General features: G+C 34.0%; 1 protein-coding gene and 1 pseudogene across 1 annotated transcript; both read left to right on the top strand.

Annotated features, from left to right (window-relative positions):
- The first annotated feature begins 833 nt into the window (after window positions 1–833).
- LOC139891377 (ubiquitin carboxyl-terminal hydrolase 18-like) lies at window positions 834–7,134 on the top strand. Its single transcript, XM_071874341.1, has 11 exons — window positions 834–1,188; window positions 2,009–2,162; window positions 2,273–2,361; window positions 2,441–2,526; window positions 2,981–3,143; window positions 3,260–3,383; window positions 4,053–4,210; window positions 4,361–4,445; window positions 4,573–4,785; window positions 5,235–5,296; window positions 6,094–7,134. Exons 1-11 carry the CDS (start codon window positions 902–904, stop codon window positions 6,818–6,820), a joined length of 2,148 nt encoding a protein of 715 aa, XP_071730442.1. The 5' UTR covers window positions 834–901; the 3' UTR covers window positions 6,821–7,134.
- Window positions 7,135–10,053: 2,919 nt separating this feature from the next.
- Window positions 10,054–14,013, top strand: LOC139891376 (cyclic nucleotide-gated ion channel 17-like; annotated as a pseudogene).
- Window positions 14,014–14,766: the final 753 nt, after the last annotated feature.

Genomic DNA, 14,766 nt, shown 5'->3' with positions numbered 1-14,766 from the left:
AGAACTGAAAGGGCTTTTGTGGTGGGAGATTGGGTATATCTCAAGTTACAACCTCATAGACAGATTACACTGAGAGGACATGTGCATCACAAATTCTCACCTAAGTTCTATGGTCCATTTCAAGTGATCCAGAAGGTGGGTGAAGTTGCATACAAACTGCAGTTGCCACATGACTCACTTGTTCATCCAGTGTTTCATGTTTCCCAATTGAAATTGTGCAAAGGAATTACTCCAAGTCAAATGGGGACAATGCCACATATGGATAATACAGGGTTGATTGCAATTGAACCTTACAAGGTGCTAGCTCGAAGGATGGTGAAACGAGATAATCGGGCAGACATCTTATTGTTGATTCAGTGGCAAAATGCTTCCGTTGATGATGCTACATGGGAACGAGCAGAAGAGCTCATTGCCCGTTACCCTAATTTCAATTTTGAAATTCATTCTTGAGGGCAAGAATGTGTTTAAGAGGGGAAGATTGTTATGACCATCACGTGCCTTGCACGTGATACATTTTAAGTCTGCACACACGTGCAAAACACGTGACATCCTTTAGCTCAAGATTGAAGACGAAGCAAATGGAAGTGTTAGTTGTTTGTTCACTGTAACTGAATTCTGTTAGCTGTTAGTGTAATTCGTTGTATATAGGAGGCGATAACAGATTGTAGAGGTTATGTTCTCAATTGTAATTTTCCCCAATTTGTTCTCTGTTCATAATCAATAAACGTTCCCAATTTCAATCTCGATACTCATTCTTATGTAAAAGTTTCCAGATTGTTATTGAGTGATTCTTCGATTCATTAGTTGAATTCAAGAATTACATATCACCCTGTTTTTCCGCTGAATGAAACACCGATGAAAAACCCTAACTATCACAATTATTACAATTTTATATTTATCGATGCATGAATATAATCATTCTTTGGATCTCAATCGGTATCTTCAGTACGGAATCACAGCTCTCGCTATTGTTTTTAGTTTAATTTATTTTATTAAACACACTGCCGCTAAATACTTTGTTGTTGACGGTGACGACCATTCCCATTCTCATTCCCAATTATCATCTATTCAATCCGACGCCGTTTCATCTTCATCGATGCCTGGCCTTGTTTCGACTAGTGATTCATGTGCTGTTTGTGGTAGCTCCACGACGAAACAGTGTGCGCGATGTAAATTTGTTAAATATTGGTATATATACATTGTGCTAACATACATACCTTATATATATATATATTTATTTATTTATTCATTATATCCTTATGTATATCATTGAAATACTGTGAGATATGATTTTGATGCGTACAGACCTGTACAGATTTTATTTTAGGTAGTTGAGTTTTGTTGTGAGGGTTATTTAGGTTAAAAGCCCTAGATTTCTTAACTGAATTTTATGTTGCTTTAATCTGAATGTTAAAGTGATGAGATATAATTAGGGTTTACATTAATAAGGACGTGATCGTAGGTCGGCAATCTGTGTGTTATTTTGTAGTGTATTGATAGAATGCATGTAATTCCTGAATGTTGAGTCATTGAAACTATTAGTAATGAGCAATTTGTGGTTTGATAGAAAAATTAAGTTGGAGTTTGTCGAGTATGTAAGGTGATGCGTTTTATAATGAAGTTCGATGTTGTTGATGACTCTTTTATCCCTTGATGATTGATAATGTTGTATTTGTTCAGATAGTTTAAGAGATTTGATTGTATTGGTCCGGGGTATAAAATATAAATCTCAGTGGATTCAATTTTGATTATCATGAGCCACATTCATTATTGTATATCTGTTGCTGTATCATTGGATACGGGGCATACGATTAACATAGTCCGGCCTATTATGATAAATTTTAACCTATCTTGCGTGAAATTTGATCTGATATGCTGGATTTCTATGAAGTCTGTTTCGTTAGATGATAATGCTATTCCTGGTTTCGGATTCTTGAACGGTTCAGATTAATTTTACATCATTTTGTGTTGTCTTGTCAAGTTTAATATTTTGTATTTTATTTTTCAGCTCAGAATCTTGTCAAAAAAAGCATTGGCGTTTGGGGCACAATAAAAAATGTGAAGAATTTCGGTTATCCAGCAAATCAAGTTTGCAAGGAAGAAGAAGTTCTACTGCAGTTGCACTAGTCCCTGGCGCTGGGACATCTACGCAGTTAAAAAAGGTCCAAGTCGGTGTCTTTTTTTTTATTTTTTGTTTTTTTTGTTTTTTTTTTTTTTTATATATTTTAGTTTGTGGTCACTAATATCCTTTAAATATTTTATCATGTTTCAGATTCTTTTTCCCTATGACAAATTTGTGGAGCTCTTTAACTGGAAGAACCGAGGCTTTCCTCCGTGCGGCCTTCTGAATTGTGGAAATAGGTTTATCTGTGACTACTTCTGCTTCCTTTTAGAATACTGCTATCTAATTTTAGGAGCTCTAATGCCTTGTTTTTGACAGTTGCTTTGCCAATGTTGTCTTGCAATGTTTGTCTTACACTCGGCCACTTGCTGCTTATTTGTTGGAGAATGGCCATCGTAGTGAATGTAATTGTCTCTTTTCTCTCTTTTTCTCTCAATATTATGTATAGAGGGATAAAATTGGGGAGTGGTTTGGGTATCAGGTCAAAACTGGTTCGGGTTGAAAAGGGTAGTTTTTGGTACATGCCAAAACGATTTAGGTCTAGTTGGGTTGATCCGAGACACTATTTGTCTGGAATTTTTAAGCTCTTTAAAATAGTTAAATGTTGAAATATGATTACGATAATGTATTAGTTCAATAAGAATCCAACTTTGTCAATAAAGTTATTTAGAAGGTTTCATGCATTTATTTTACACTTTGGGTGATTCCAAACCTGTTCAGTCCATTTTTATTGTCAGTTTATTTGAACAAATATAGATAAGACATAACCAGAATCTACCCATGTATAACTAAATGGATCGAACCCATTATGTCAAAAAGGATGTGACTCTTATAGATTACATACACTCGGTTTATCAGGCCGGCGAAATGATTGGTGTTTCCTTTGCGAACTTCAAGCTCATATGGAAAGAGCCAGCCAAAGTAATCATGCTTTTTCACCAATCAATATTTTGTCACGCTTGCCTAATATTGGTGGAAATTTTGGCTATGGAAAACAGGAAGATGCCCACGAGTTCATGAGGTTTCTGCTATTCTAAATTTGACTAGCTAAATAAGCATATATTGGATTGTTGAAGAATTCAAAATCATGTTTATGTGAACGTTGATCACTGATAGCGTAACTTTCATATGTGATAGGTTTGTTATTGATACTATGCAATCAGTTTGCCTTGATGTATACGGTGGAGAACGAGCTGTGCATCCTAGTTCTCAGGAGACAACTCTTATTCAACATATTTTCGGGGGTCGTCTTCATTCACAGGTGTCTTTGCATCTAGTGGTTTTTAGTTTTCTATAATGACATACTGAAAATAAATATATAAATTTCTTTCGAAGTATTTAAATTTATATCTTATTCAATAATTTCTCTAAACTTATTGGTAAAATGGCTAATAGTGCTCATATACTGAGTGTGTTAAAGCCCCTCATATGTTGAGCCTTTTGTAAGGAGTTTGGTGTGCGATTAGAGTGCTCTTGTAGAGAAGTGGAAACCGAGTAGAAACATCTAACTGTTTAAAAAATCACTTGAAAATATGTGTTTCTTTGCTTCATTATGATTGACATATTACTAATTACGGAGTATTATCTTTCTAAGTTGCTATGGAGCATTATGCTTACCAAGGTTTTTCTTTACTCAACAAATTGTTGATATGGGTTCATCTTTATTGAATGGTTGGTTTGTGCTTCGGACATCAATACGTATTTAAAGTTACATGTAAACTTCTGGATATGTAGCATAGAAGTATATATGTTATACATTGGAGTATATATTTGCAATTTATTGTTATTTTCTTTTACACATCACTTACTGGCTGACTAACCGAATGGTATTTATTTAGCATCAAATGGGTAACAAAATTTGTGGTCATTAATATATTTTCATTAAGGCATACGTTTATCTAACGATAAGAGTGTCCACAATGCTTTGTAGGTGATCTGTACAAAATGCAATAATATATCGAATCAGTTTGAAAATATGATGGATTTGACTGTAGAAATCCATGGGGATGCTGCATCTCTCGAGGAATGTTTAGATCAATTTACAGCCAAAGAATGGCTTGATGGAGATAATAAGTACAAGTGTGATGGGTAATTTTCTTTCTTTTCATTGTTTTATGTATGTATTGCTTACCTATAATACGAGATATAATTGCAGCTTATTCAGTCTACATATTGTTAACAAACTACAAAGTACAGAATGGATTAATTATCGCATTAATATATGTGCTTATTTTGCAGATGTAATGACTATGTCTTGGCGTTGAAACGATTAAACATTAATGTGGCTCCAAATATCCTTACCATTGCTTTAAAGAGATTTCAGGTCCGTGTAAATTGCTGTATCTTTTTTCAGAAATTCACTTCTGGCAATTCACATCTGAATAGTGTAATCTTTTTCTGCAAGTCTTTAACATTTTTAAATTTAAAATATTATTGATTCTGCTGTGCAGAGAGGGAGATTCGGGAAACTTAATAAAAGGGTGACATTCCCAGAAACATTAGATCTTAGTCCTTACATGAGTAAGGCTGCAGATAGCATTGATAAGTACAAGCTATATGCGGTTGTTGTTCATCTGGACATGCTTAATGCATCATACTTTGGTCACTACATTTGTTATGCAAAGGATTTCTCTGGAAACTGGTACCGAATTGATGACTGCAAGGTGAGATTCGTTAGTGCGTGTTTGTACATGTGTGTGTGTGTGCGCGCGTGTGTGCATGTGTGTCAATTAGACTCTTTGCATACTTGCATAAATTGGTACAGAAGCAAGCAACAGTCTTTGAGTACAGGTCGAAACGATCCCGGGCGGGTGGCCTTTTTGTCCATCTACAGAATTTGTATATAAGATTAATAAATTTAATGCGTAATTTTGATTACAAAAGAGGTTCAATATTATATGGAAATTATGAATTTAATACTTATCTGTGAATTAAACTTTATAGGAGGGTGTGTGTCAGTGTATCATTTCTAAAAGGTTTTTCCAATGTTAATCATGTAAAATTACTGAAAATGTATTTAAAATCGGTCATGTTTATTGTGTCAAGAGTTATCAGTTTAGCTTCTGTGCGTTTAGTTGATTTCACGAACATAACTAGCTCACACTTATTGCAGGTCGAAGCAGTTGAACTGGATGAAGTGCTCTCTCAAAGAGCGTATATGCTGCTGTATAGTAGGTATATATTTCTTAGCTGAAGCACTTGTACACTATGTGTTATTTATTGATTATGTGATTAGTCTACAATGTATTCTGAGGGAGTACTAGTATTTTTCACTGCCCATTAAGTCACCGTAATAAGTTTTAAGAATAGCTTATATCATATAAGAAACCTGAGACTCTCAGTCCGATAACCATATAACACCTTGAAAGTCCAGTAGCCGATTTGTAAAAAGAAAAAAAAAATTCACATTTCTCAACCATCAAAGCTTTTGCTGAAAACTAATATCACAATTGAACACTTAAGTTGTCAAATTAATCAATAATTATATACCATTCAACCTCAATCCCTATGGTGTATGCTATTTTGTTTTTAGTGAAGTATAACTAGGTGGGTCGGATAACAGGTCAAATGGATATATACTCTATTACAGCCATTCAACATCAAGTTCTACTTTATTAAATCACATCTTACAGGTCAAATGCGATAGATCAGGTTGACCTGTATCACATTTGGTTTAAATCCATTTTTTATTTCCTTTTACATAAGGTTAGTGTGTCAAATGTGATTAGAAAAAATATATCATCTTAATTTTCTGATCAAAATAAATTTGAAAGCTTTTGCAATATATATACCCATTTTCTTTGTTCTCCCATCTTGATTTGTTTTGTTGTACCCTGTGACAGATAAATATATAAATCTTTGAAACCCATCTCATAAGCAATGAGTTGAAATTGTCACATCTAGTTTCACATTTATGTTAATATCTGGCCAAAGCGATTGACATTTTCATTGTTTCTGTTATTCCTTCTCAGAGTCTCTGCCAGACCATCATGCTTAAATCCTATAGAAGAAACCCAAGAAAAGAAGTCCAATCTAAACCCACCCGTTGATTGCTCATCGGATGCAGAATCGGCTGATGCTACTGACCAATGCGACACTCTATTGCATACAAATATTTCATGTGCAAACGCTTCTACATCTCGAAATTCTCTCGATAGTGCCATGGAACTTCACACTTCAGATTCAAATACGGGCTCTTCCAGTTTAGGGGATAACGTAGACAGTGGCAGTGATTGTACGGTTACCTTTGAAGATACTAATTGTTCAACCGAAAATAATAATGGAATAGACAAATCTGTTTCTGTTCAAAGTGATATCAGTGACAATGTTGAGGGTACTGTTGGAATTTCATCTTCTCATCTAACTGATGTTGAAGAAGTCGCCAACGGAACAGTTTTTGTAAATTTCGAACCTAAACCCGACAAAGTAGAGTCTTCTATAAGCTCACCTATCCGAGATTCTTCTGAGGAACTGGTAAAAACGATTTCCTCAGCAGCAAAATTGAAACCATTAATCTCCCCGGGTTTCTTGGGGAAACGGCCACGAAAAATTCTAAATACACAAAAAGACGAAAAAGCCGTTGAATGTAAACAGGCCAATGGAGATTTGAAGCCAGTTTGTTTCAAGGACGTTGATATCGTGGAGTCGAATACCAAATCGGTTGGCGTTGTAAACGGTGGTGAGTCCAATGTTGTATAGGTAAAGAAGGATGTCTGGTTTAATAAAAGGGGCAACCTGCATGCTAACATAGTTTACTGATGATAAGTGAGGTTTCTGTGTTTGAGAGAAACTGGGAATATAGAAGTGTCTCAACTCAGGGCAGGGATATGTGGTGTTTATGGTAATTTAGGTGGAGAAAATAGTACTAATAGTAATAGTAATGTGGTAGTTTTGAGGTGAGCATTCTTTACAGTTAAATATTTTTATTTTTAATTATTATTTGGCTGTATTTTTCAGGTGTATGGTCCTTGTCTTCATTTAAAGTGAATAATGATAATGATAACAAACATTCTCTAAACTTGGATTATATATTATATTGCCTCTCTTTTTTATTTACTTATGTTTTAATATGTTTTTATTTTTATTATCAACTAGTAAGATGGGCCCGCGCGATGCAGCGGGTTTTTCGGATTGCATATTCATATTTAACATAGCGGTATGTATTTACAGAATTAAAAACACGTTGATGCGGACGTGTTTGGATAATGTATCTAATGGCCTACGCGTTTTTAACGTTAGGAAAACCGCGTAAAAAGGGGGACGAAACCATCGATATAATGTAGTTAGTTTGGGTTGTTTATTATGTGTATATATATTTGAAAAATAGCTCTATATGTTTAGTGTTTTTTAAAAAGTCTCCGTTTCGAGTATAGTTAGTTGCGTTTTGTTCGTAAAATTATTTCGAGATGAACGGTTGTGTCAGAAAAAATTAACTCGCGGCGAGCGGGAGGATACGGCCCGTTAAAAATTTAGGTGGAATTTGTGTAAAGTAATTTAATAGAATAATAGTTTTACAGATTATACCCCCGATAAAGTTGCAGTTTGGACTATAGTTTGGGAATGCCAAAAATGATCAAATTCCGGACTCCATTTAGTATATACTAGAAAAAAGACCGGCTCGCGCGATGCGGCGGGATCTTTCGGGTTGCGTATTCATATTTAACGCGACGTTATGTATTTACAAAATAAAAAACAACGTGGTGCGAGTGTGTTATGCATTGAAGATAGCTCGAAATAGTTGCCGTTCTTTAAAAAACGACGGTTTCGCGTATACCAAGTTGCGTTGTGTTCGTAAAATTATTTCAGGTTTTACGGTGATGGTGGAAGAATTTAACCCTAGCCTAGAAGGAAGATACGGACCGACAAAAATTTTGGGGTGTTAGTTTATGTTTTTAAAATAGTTTAATAAATTTACGGGTTTGACCACTGAAGAAATTGAGAAGTGAGGTAAGTTGAGGGGGAAAATTGTGTATTTGGGAGTGGGGTTGGCTTTAGTTTATGTTTTTAAAATAGTTTAATAAATTTACGGGTTTGACCACTGAAGAAATTGAGAAGTGAGGTAAGTTGAGGGGGAAAATTGTGTATTTGGGAGTGGGGTTGGCGTTTTTGAGTTGTCAAACGACCAAATTTGGGGTCGCCTTTAGTTTATAGGATAATATTTCAATTCAATATTAGTATTCATATTAATTTCCTTGTGAACTACTGACTAAAAACTTGAAGTATTAGTACTAGTAATCCAACCCGCGACTTGGACAAGTATTGATCAAGTGCAGTGATGCTGGTTTTATAAATTCACCGGGGGAGAAACTATTTGGGGGCAGAGTGGGCCGCTCGCTCTCAGTGGATTTGTAATTTTCAGTGTAAAAATTTTCGGTTTTTCGACTTTGCCTCCGGTGGATTATTTTTCCCCAAAACTTACATATTTTGCCCCAAAACTTTTAAATTTTGTTTCTTCAACTTTGGCTCCAAAACATTTAAATTTTGCCTAAAAACTTCCATAATTTGACTAAAAATCTCAATTTTTTTGCCCCAAAACCTCCATATTTTGTTGAAAAAAATTGTTACGGTTTTAATTTTTTTTGCCCCCGAAAAAAAAAAAATCTTAGTTCCGCCACTGATCGTAGGTTTATATTAAAAAAATTGTTTGGAAAAATTTGTGAATGTATATGTGTTTTGACAATGTGTATTTGTGGTAGATTTATAAAAAATTATAGTAAATTTATTAATTACTATAATTGATCATTAATTAATTAATTATATTTAAAATGAGTTGTTTGTTCATTATTCTATTAAAATTTGTCATTTTTTTAACAAAAAAGCTAAATTTGTTTTATGCCAAAAATAGCTACCTCCCTCAGTCGTTCGTTGTCAAAACTGTGAGCTGTCTTTCGTTTTGTTTTTTCATGTTTACTTTCACTAAAGTCAACCAACACTGAAAGTTTTTTTTATAGCAACTTACAATTACAATAATAGTCCTTTGATTATATCATTTTTTACCATTCACAGCATATCAACATGTTCTTTAACAAGTTACAAAGTTAAAATAATACTCCGCATCATACAAAGCATAAACCGAATGCTTATTTGTCGTGTCGTGTCACCTCTAATGTACTCGTGATTGTGCGCCTTCTATAGTTTCGTACTTAAGTGTGTGTGTATTGTCTAGCTCCCGGCTAGTTTGTCATTCCTGTATTGGTCTTTTTATTAATAAAATTGCTTGCCTTTCAAAAAAAAAAAAAAAAATAAACTGAACAACTAGCTTTATCAAAGATCAAATCTTATCTGCATTCAAATTTTCAAATCTCTGTTTTATAAACATTTTATTGACAATATATCAATATTTTAACTTCATTCATCTTAATAAAAGTTACAATATGATTCTTTCAATATGAATCTACATCTACATTTTTAGATAAAACAAAGAGGCTTGATATCTTGATATCATCTATTGCTTATGTCATCTTACTAACTTATTCAAATTCACTGGATTTTGATTAAAAATAAAGATGGTAAAATGATAATAATTTGCATCTCTTCACTGTAATCATCAAATTTAAGGACCTAAAAACAGGACATGATAGTTTATTGTGCTTTTAAAAGAAAAAAAGAAATTGTGTACATGTTGTGTATAAAGTATAGTGTATTAAAAATGTAAAAGAAAAGTTAGTAGACTATAATGTAGAATGACTCATAGTTGAGGGACTATTCATGTACTTTACTATTTTCTTCACAAAACACAGTTTTCACTTTTCAGGCCTTTTCATCAGTTTAGTGAATTCCTGCATTGTGATTCAATTATTCGTATACAAATGCATATTTCTATCAAACCCTGATAAAAGTTTCAAACTTTATCACCCGGAGGGACACAATCATGATTCTTAAAGTAACAATGCAAGATTGTCAAGACTAAATTTTTATTTTTATTCACCATCATGGACTACAAGACAGGAAAGCAAATCAGGTTAACATCTCCATATTTTTCATTAAAGTTGATTAATTATACATCATTATAATTAAACAGTTGTTGAAAGTGTAAATGAATCTAATAGGTTTTACACTGGTGAAAATGGAAAGTCAAACTTTGACCATTCATGGCAAATTCCTGATAAGCAGATACCTGATTACAAGATATCAGCCCCATTGTTGATGAATGGTGTTAATGGTAGACCCATTTCTAGTACAAATCATATGGGTATAAAATTAACTAAGTACCCAGATGAAATTAATGATTCAAATAGAAAAAGAGTTTTGGATCCTGGAAGTGAAGTTATCTTACAATGGAATAAAATTTTTCTTTTTTCTTGTATAGTTGCACTTTTTGTAGATCCATTATTCTTTTACCTTCCTTCTGTTGCAAATGTAGGTGGTTCTTCATGTATGTTGTCTGATGTGAATTTAGAGATTGTTATTACATGTTTACGCACTATTGCAGATTTATTTTATATGTTGAATATAGCTATTAAGTTTAGAACTGCATATATTTCACCAAGTTCAAGAGTTTTGGGTAGAGGTGAACTTGTTACGGATCCTGAACAAATTGCACGAAAGTACTTGAAGTCGAATTTCTTTATTGATCTTGTTGCAACATTGCCTTTACCTCAGGTATGAAATCAAATCGTTTTGCGGGTAATAAAAAGTCTTGAACTTTTTTAAGTTTTAACTCATATAATGTTCTTGTTTGATTTTACTCAGCTTGTTATATGGTTCATTATCCCGGCAATTAGAACACGAAATGCTGATCACACAACCAATGCATTAGTGCTCATTGTCCTCCTTCAATATATACCAAGACTTTATCTTATTTTTCCTTTGAGCTCGCAAATTATCAAAACGACAGGTGTCGTCACCAAGACTGCTTGGGCAGGGGCTGCATATAATCTTGTGTTGTACATGTTAGCTAGTCATGTAAGTAATAACCCTTTTAATATAAAGTCATTATTAATCTTTAAATGTTCAAAAGTTTTAACCTTTAGCAGTATTTTTAGGTATTAGGGTCATCATGGTACATGTTGTCATTTGAAAGACATGCAACATGTTGGAAATCTACTTGTCGAAATGATGATGATAATTGTTTACTTCGTTATTTGGATTGTGGTTCTTCAAACGATGGTGAACGGAAGGGTTGGGCCAATGGGACGGATCTTTTTGGGATATGTGATCCCAACAACGCTACGGGTTTCAACTATGGGCTATTTGGAGATGCTGTTGCAAAAGGAGGTGTGTCCTCCAATTTCTTTGAAAAATACTTGTATTGCTTATGGTGGGGCTTACAAAACTTGAGGTAAACGATAGTAGTTAGATAAACTCGAGTAGGATGGGAATATGGACACACTTGTTTATAAATGGGTTCTTATGGGTTATTTTTGCGCTAACTGGTCAAATAGGGTCAAAAGTCTCTCAAAGTGTTCTTTTTTTTTTTGGGTGCACACAACCTCCTAAATTGTTTTAAAATAATTCTGGTTACTGTTATAACAAGGTAGTTTTTGTAATCATAATGACATAGTTATAATATTTATACTAAAAGTTGGACAAAAGTGTTTCTTGTCATTGGTCAACCCTACCTGCCAACATGTACCGAAATTACCCGTTTTGTCAATTAAACCACTCAAACTCTCCATTTGTCAGCTTGCAATCTCTAGTGTAACACTTTATTTCATGGGAAGTTACAACTAAAAATGCTATAGAATCAATTTAAGTTACGAGTGTAGTTCCAAATCGTAGTTTAGTTGTTGAATCTTTAAGCGAGTCAATTAACCTAGCAACATGTCACTCATGCTAAAAGTGATTGCAATAGATAATAAATATAAATAACATATATTAAAATAATTCAAGATTTTCTGAACAGAACAATTTAGAAGGTTGCTTACACTAGGACATGTTGTGGCTCAATTTAAACTGTTTGACCAATTTCTTTTTTAGCCTAAAGCTTTAGTTATGTTTAGTTTTTAGCTGTCAGACTAGTTTGCAGCACGGGCTGATCATTGTTTTCTACTATATGCAGTTCATATGGACAGAATTTGTCGACAAGCACGTTTATTGGAGAAACATCCTTCGCCATACTCATTGCTATTATGGGACTGGTTTTATTCGCCCATTTGATAGGAAATATGCAGGTATGTAGCATCATACTACGTTTTTTTCCCTCACACTCGTGTATCTATTGCATAACTTACTGTCAATGATGAGATCATTGTATGATAACATATATAACTCAACCAATTACTTTTCAATGAAAAAATAGGCTACAAAAGAGGGATGATCTTGATAAACAACTTATGAAAATATCCCATTCTAAGATTTAAATGCATAAATTTATATAATTCCCATTAAACTGTTTTATAGACCTACCTACAATCTATGACTGTAAGGCTCGAGGAGTGGAGACTTAGACGGAGAGACACCGAGTCATGGATGAGACATCGACAACTACCTCTTGACTTACAAGAACGTGTTCGCAAATTTGTACAATATAAATGGCTTGCTACTCGAGGAGTTGATGAAGAATCTATTTTGCGTAATTTGCCTTCAGATCTTCGTCGAGATATCCAACGTCATTTGTGTCTTGATCTTGTTCGACGTGTAAGATATGCTTCTTTTCTTAATTTATCTAAATCTAAATTTATGTTAAAATGTAGTAAAACCTGACAAAAGAAATAGTGGGTCGGGTCAAGTTGATATGCCACCCCCAGTGGTACAAATCTTATAAAAGTTACTCCATCCGTCTCACCATAAGTGTCCCGAGACTTTTTATAGTCTTTCTTTGTCAATTTTGACTGTAGATATTTTTATTTGTGTTATATAATATTTGATGAAAATTATATGAATGATTTGAGGTTTAAATGTGTTTTCTTTCATATAGTTTTCGTCAAATATTATATAACACAAATAAAATTATTTACAGTCAAAGTTGACAAAGAAAGACTTTGGAAAGTCAATAGTGGCCATTTGTAGTAGCACGGACAAAGAAAGACTAAGTCAATAGTGAACATTTGTAGTAGAACGGAGAGAATATGTTATATGTGATAACTCAATATTGGTACAAAATGAGGTTGATCGAAAACATTTTTTGTCTAAAAGATTTTTTCTTATTATGTACCTATTTGCAGGTCCCATTTTTTTCTCAAATGGATGATCAACTACTAGACGCTATATGCGAACGTTTAGTATCATCACTAAGTACACAACACACGTACATAGTACGTGAAGGTGATCCCGTTTCAGAAATGCTTTTTATCATTAGAGGAAGACTCGATAGTTCCACCACTAACGGTGGTTGAACGGGTTTCTTCAACTCAATTACTTTAAGACCCGGCGACTTTTGTGGCGAAGAATTGCTCGCGTGGGCCCTACTACCAAAATCGACCCTAAATCTTCCATCTTCAACACGAACCGTACGAGCTTTAAGTGAAGTTGAAGCTTTTGCATTACGTGCAGAAGATCTCAAGTTTGTTGCTAATCAGTTCAGACGATTACACAGTAAGAAACTACAACATACGTTTAGATTCTACTCGTATCATTGGAGAACATGGGCTGCGTGTTTTATTCAAGCTGCGTGGCGTCGAATCAAGAAAAGAAGAATGCAATGGAATTTAAGTATGAACGAATCATCATATCAAGAAAGTGAACACCATGAAGAGGCATTGTCAAATGCAACTATGCAGAATCTTAATGTGACGATATTAGCTTCGAGATTTGCTGCAAACACTAGAAGGGGAATCTTGAAAATGAAAGATGTTGATTTGATTAAGTTACAGAAGCCCGAAGAACCCGATTTTTCGGCTGAGCCTGATGACGAGTAGGTTTAAGGTATACAGGATGTAAAATATATATTGTGTTAGTGATATGTTGGTGTTTTGTTGTAACAAACTTTGGTAATGTGTTGATATGCTTGTGTAAACATGATTAAAGGGTTAAAATATTGTTTTCAGGGTATAAACTTGATTTCTATAGGTTTCAAAAGTTCCTTTTTTATTCAACACCATGTAATCATCATATTCGTTACTGCTGTTTTTAATTATGTATAAACTCGCAATTAAGGGTAATTAGATGTCTGTTAGTTTATTATAGGTTTAGTTTATATGTAACCCAAACAGAAACATCTCGGTTATTGCATTATCATCGAATTATACGATTATTTTTACTTTATTTTGTTTTCCGGTTATTGTGCACGTATGTGACTATACCTGGCAAACGAGTCAGCGTTGTGATTTTGATTATTTCATAAATATATTTATGGCGTCATGTTGGGTCCAATTACGTGTTACTTGAGTTGTTTTGAAGGACTTTTGGTACTTATAACGATTGCCAGTCTTGGTTTGATTATTATTTTCGGTAGTCTCGGTTTGATTATTTTATTAGTAATGAATCGCGCTTTGAATGATAGCTTTCTAGCCCTCTTTTGTTCGAAAATCTGTATAAACGGAAAGATTAACCGGTTCTACTCTATACCTTCAGTCTCTCATCCGAAAAAATAGGTTTTTAGTAGGGTGCTATTCGATGAATAAAATATGTCTTAAGAAAGTGGTTAAGGTAACGTTTGGCTAAGTCTTGAACCTTCGTGCGTGCAGACCGTTCACTTTCTCTTGGAACCTTCATCTTCAAGGTCCATTGAATGAATATGACTCAGAGGGATCAGGCTAGTATTT

The sequence above is a fragment of the Rutidosis leptorrhynchoides genome, chromosome 2 (genome assembly GCF_046630445.1).
Source record: "Rutidosis leptorrhynchoides isolate AG116_Rl617_1_P2 chromosome 2, CSIRO_AGI_Rlap_v1, whole genome shotgun sequence".
NCBI lineage: Eukaryota > Viridiplantae > Streptophyta > Magnoliopsida > Asterales > Asteraceae > Rutidosis > Rutidosis leptorrhynchoides.
The sequence above is the reverse complement of the archived record's forward strand: the minus strand, read 5'-3'. Positions and strand labels throughout refer to the sequence as shown.

Bases quoted from the DNA above. Each gene is read 5' to 3' on its own strand.
- LOC139891377 (XM_071874341.1), top strand. From the start codon at position 902: ATGCATGAATATAATCATTCTTTGGATCTCAATCGGTATCTTCAGTAC. The intron at 2,163-2,272 runs GTCCAAGTCGGT...ATCATGTTTCAG, and splicing joins CATCTACGCAGTTAAAAAAG to ATTCTTTTTCCCTATGACAA. The intron at 2,362-2,440 runs GTTTATCTGTGA...TGTTTTTGACAG, and splicing joins CTTCTGAATTGTGGAAATAG to TTGCTTTGCCAATGTTGTCT.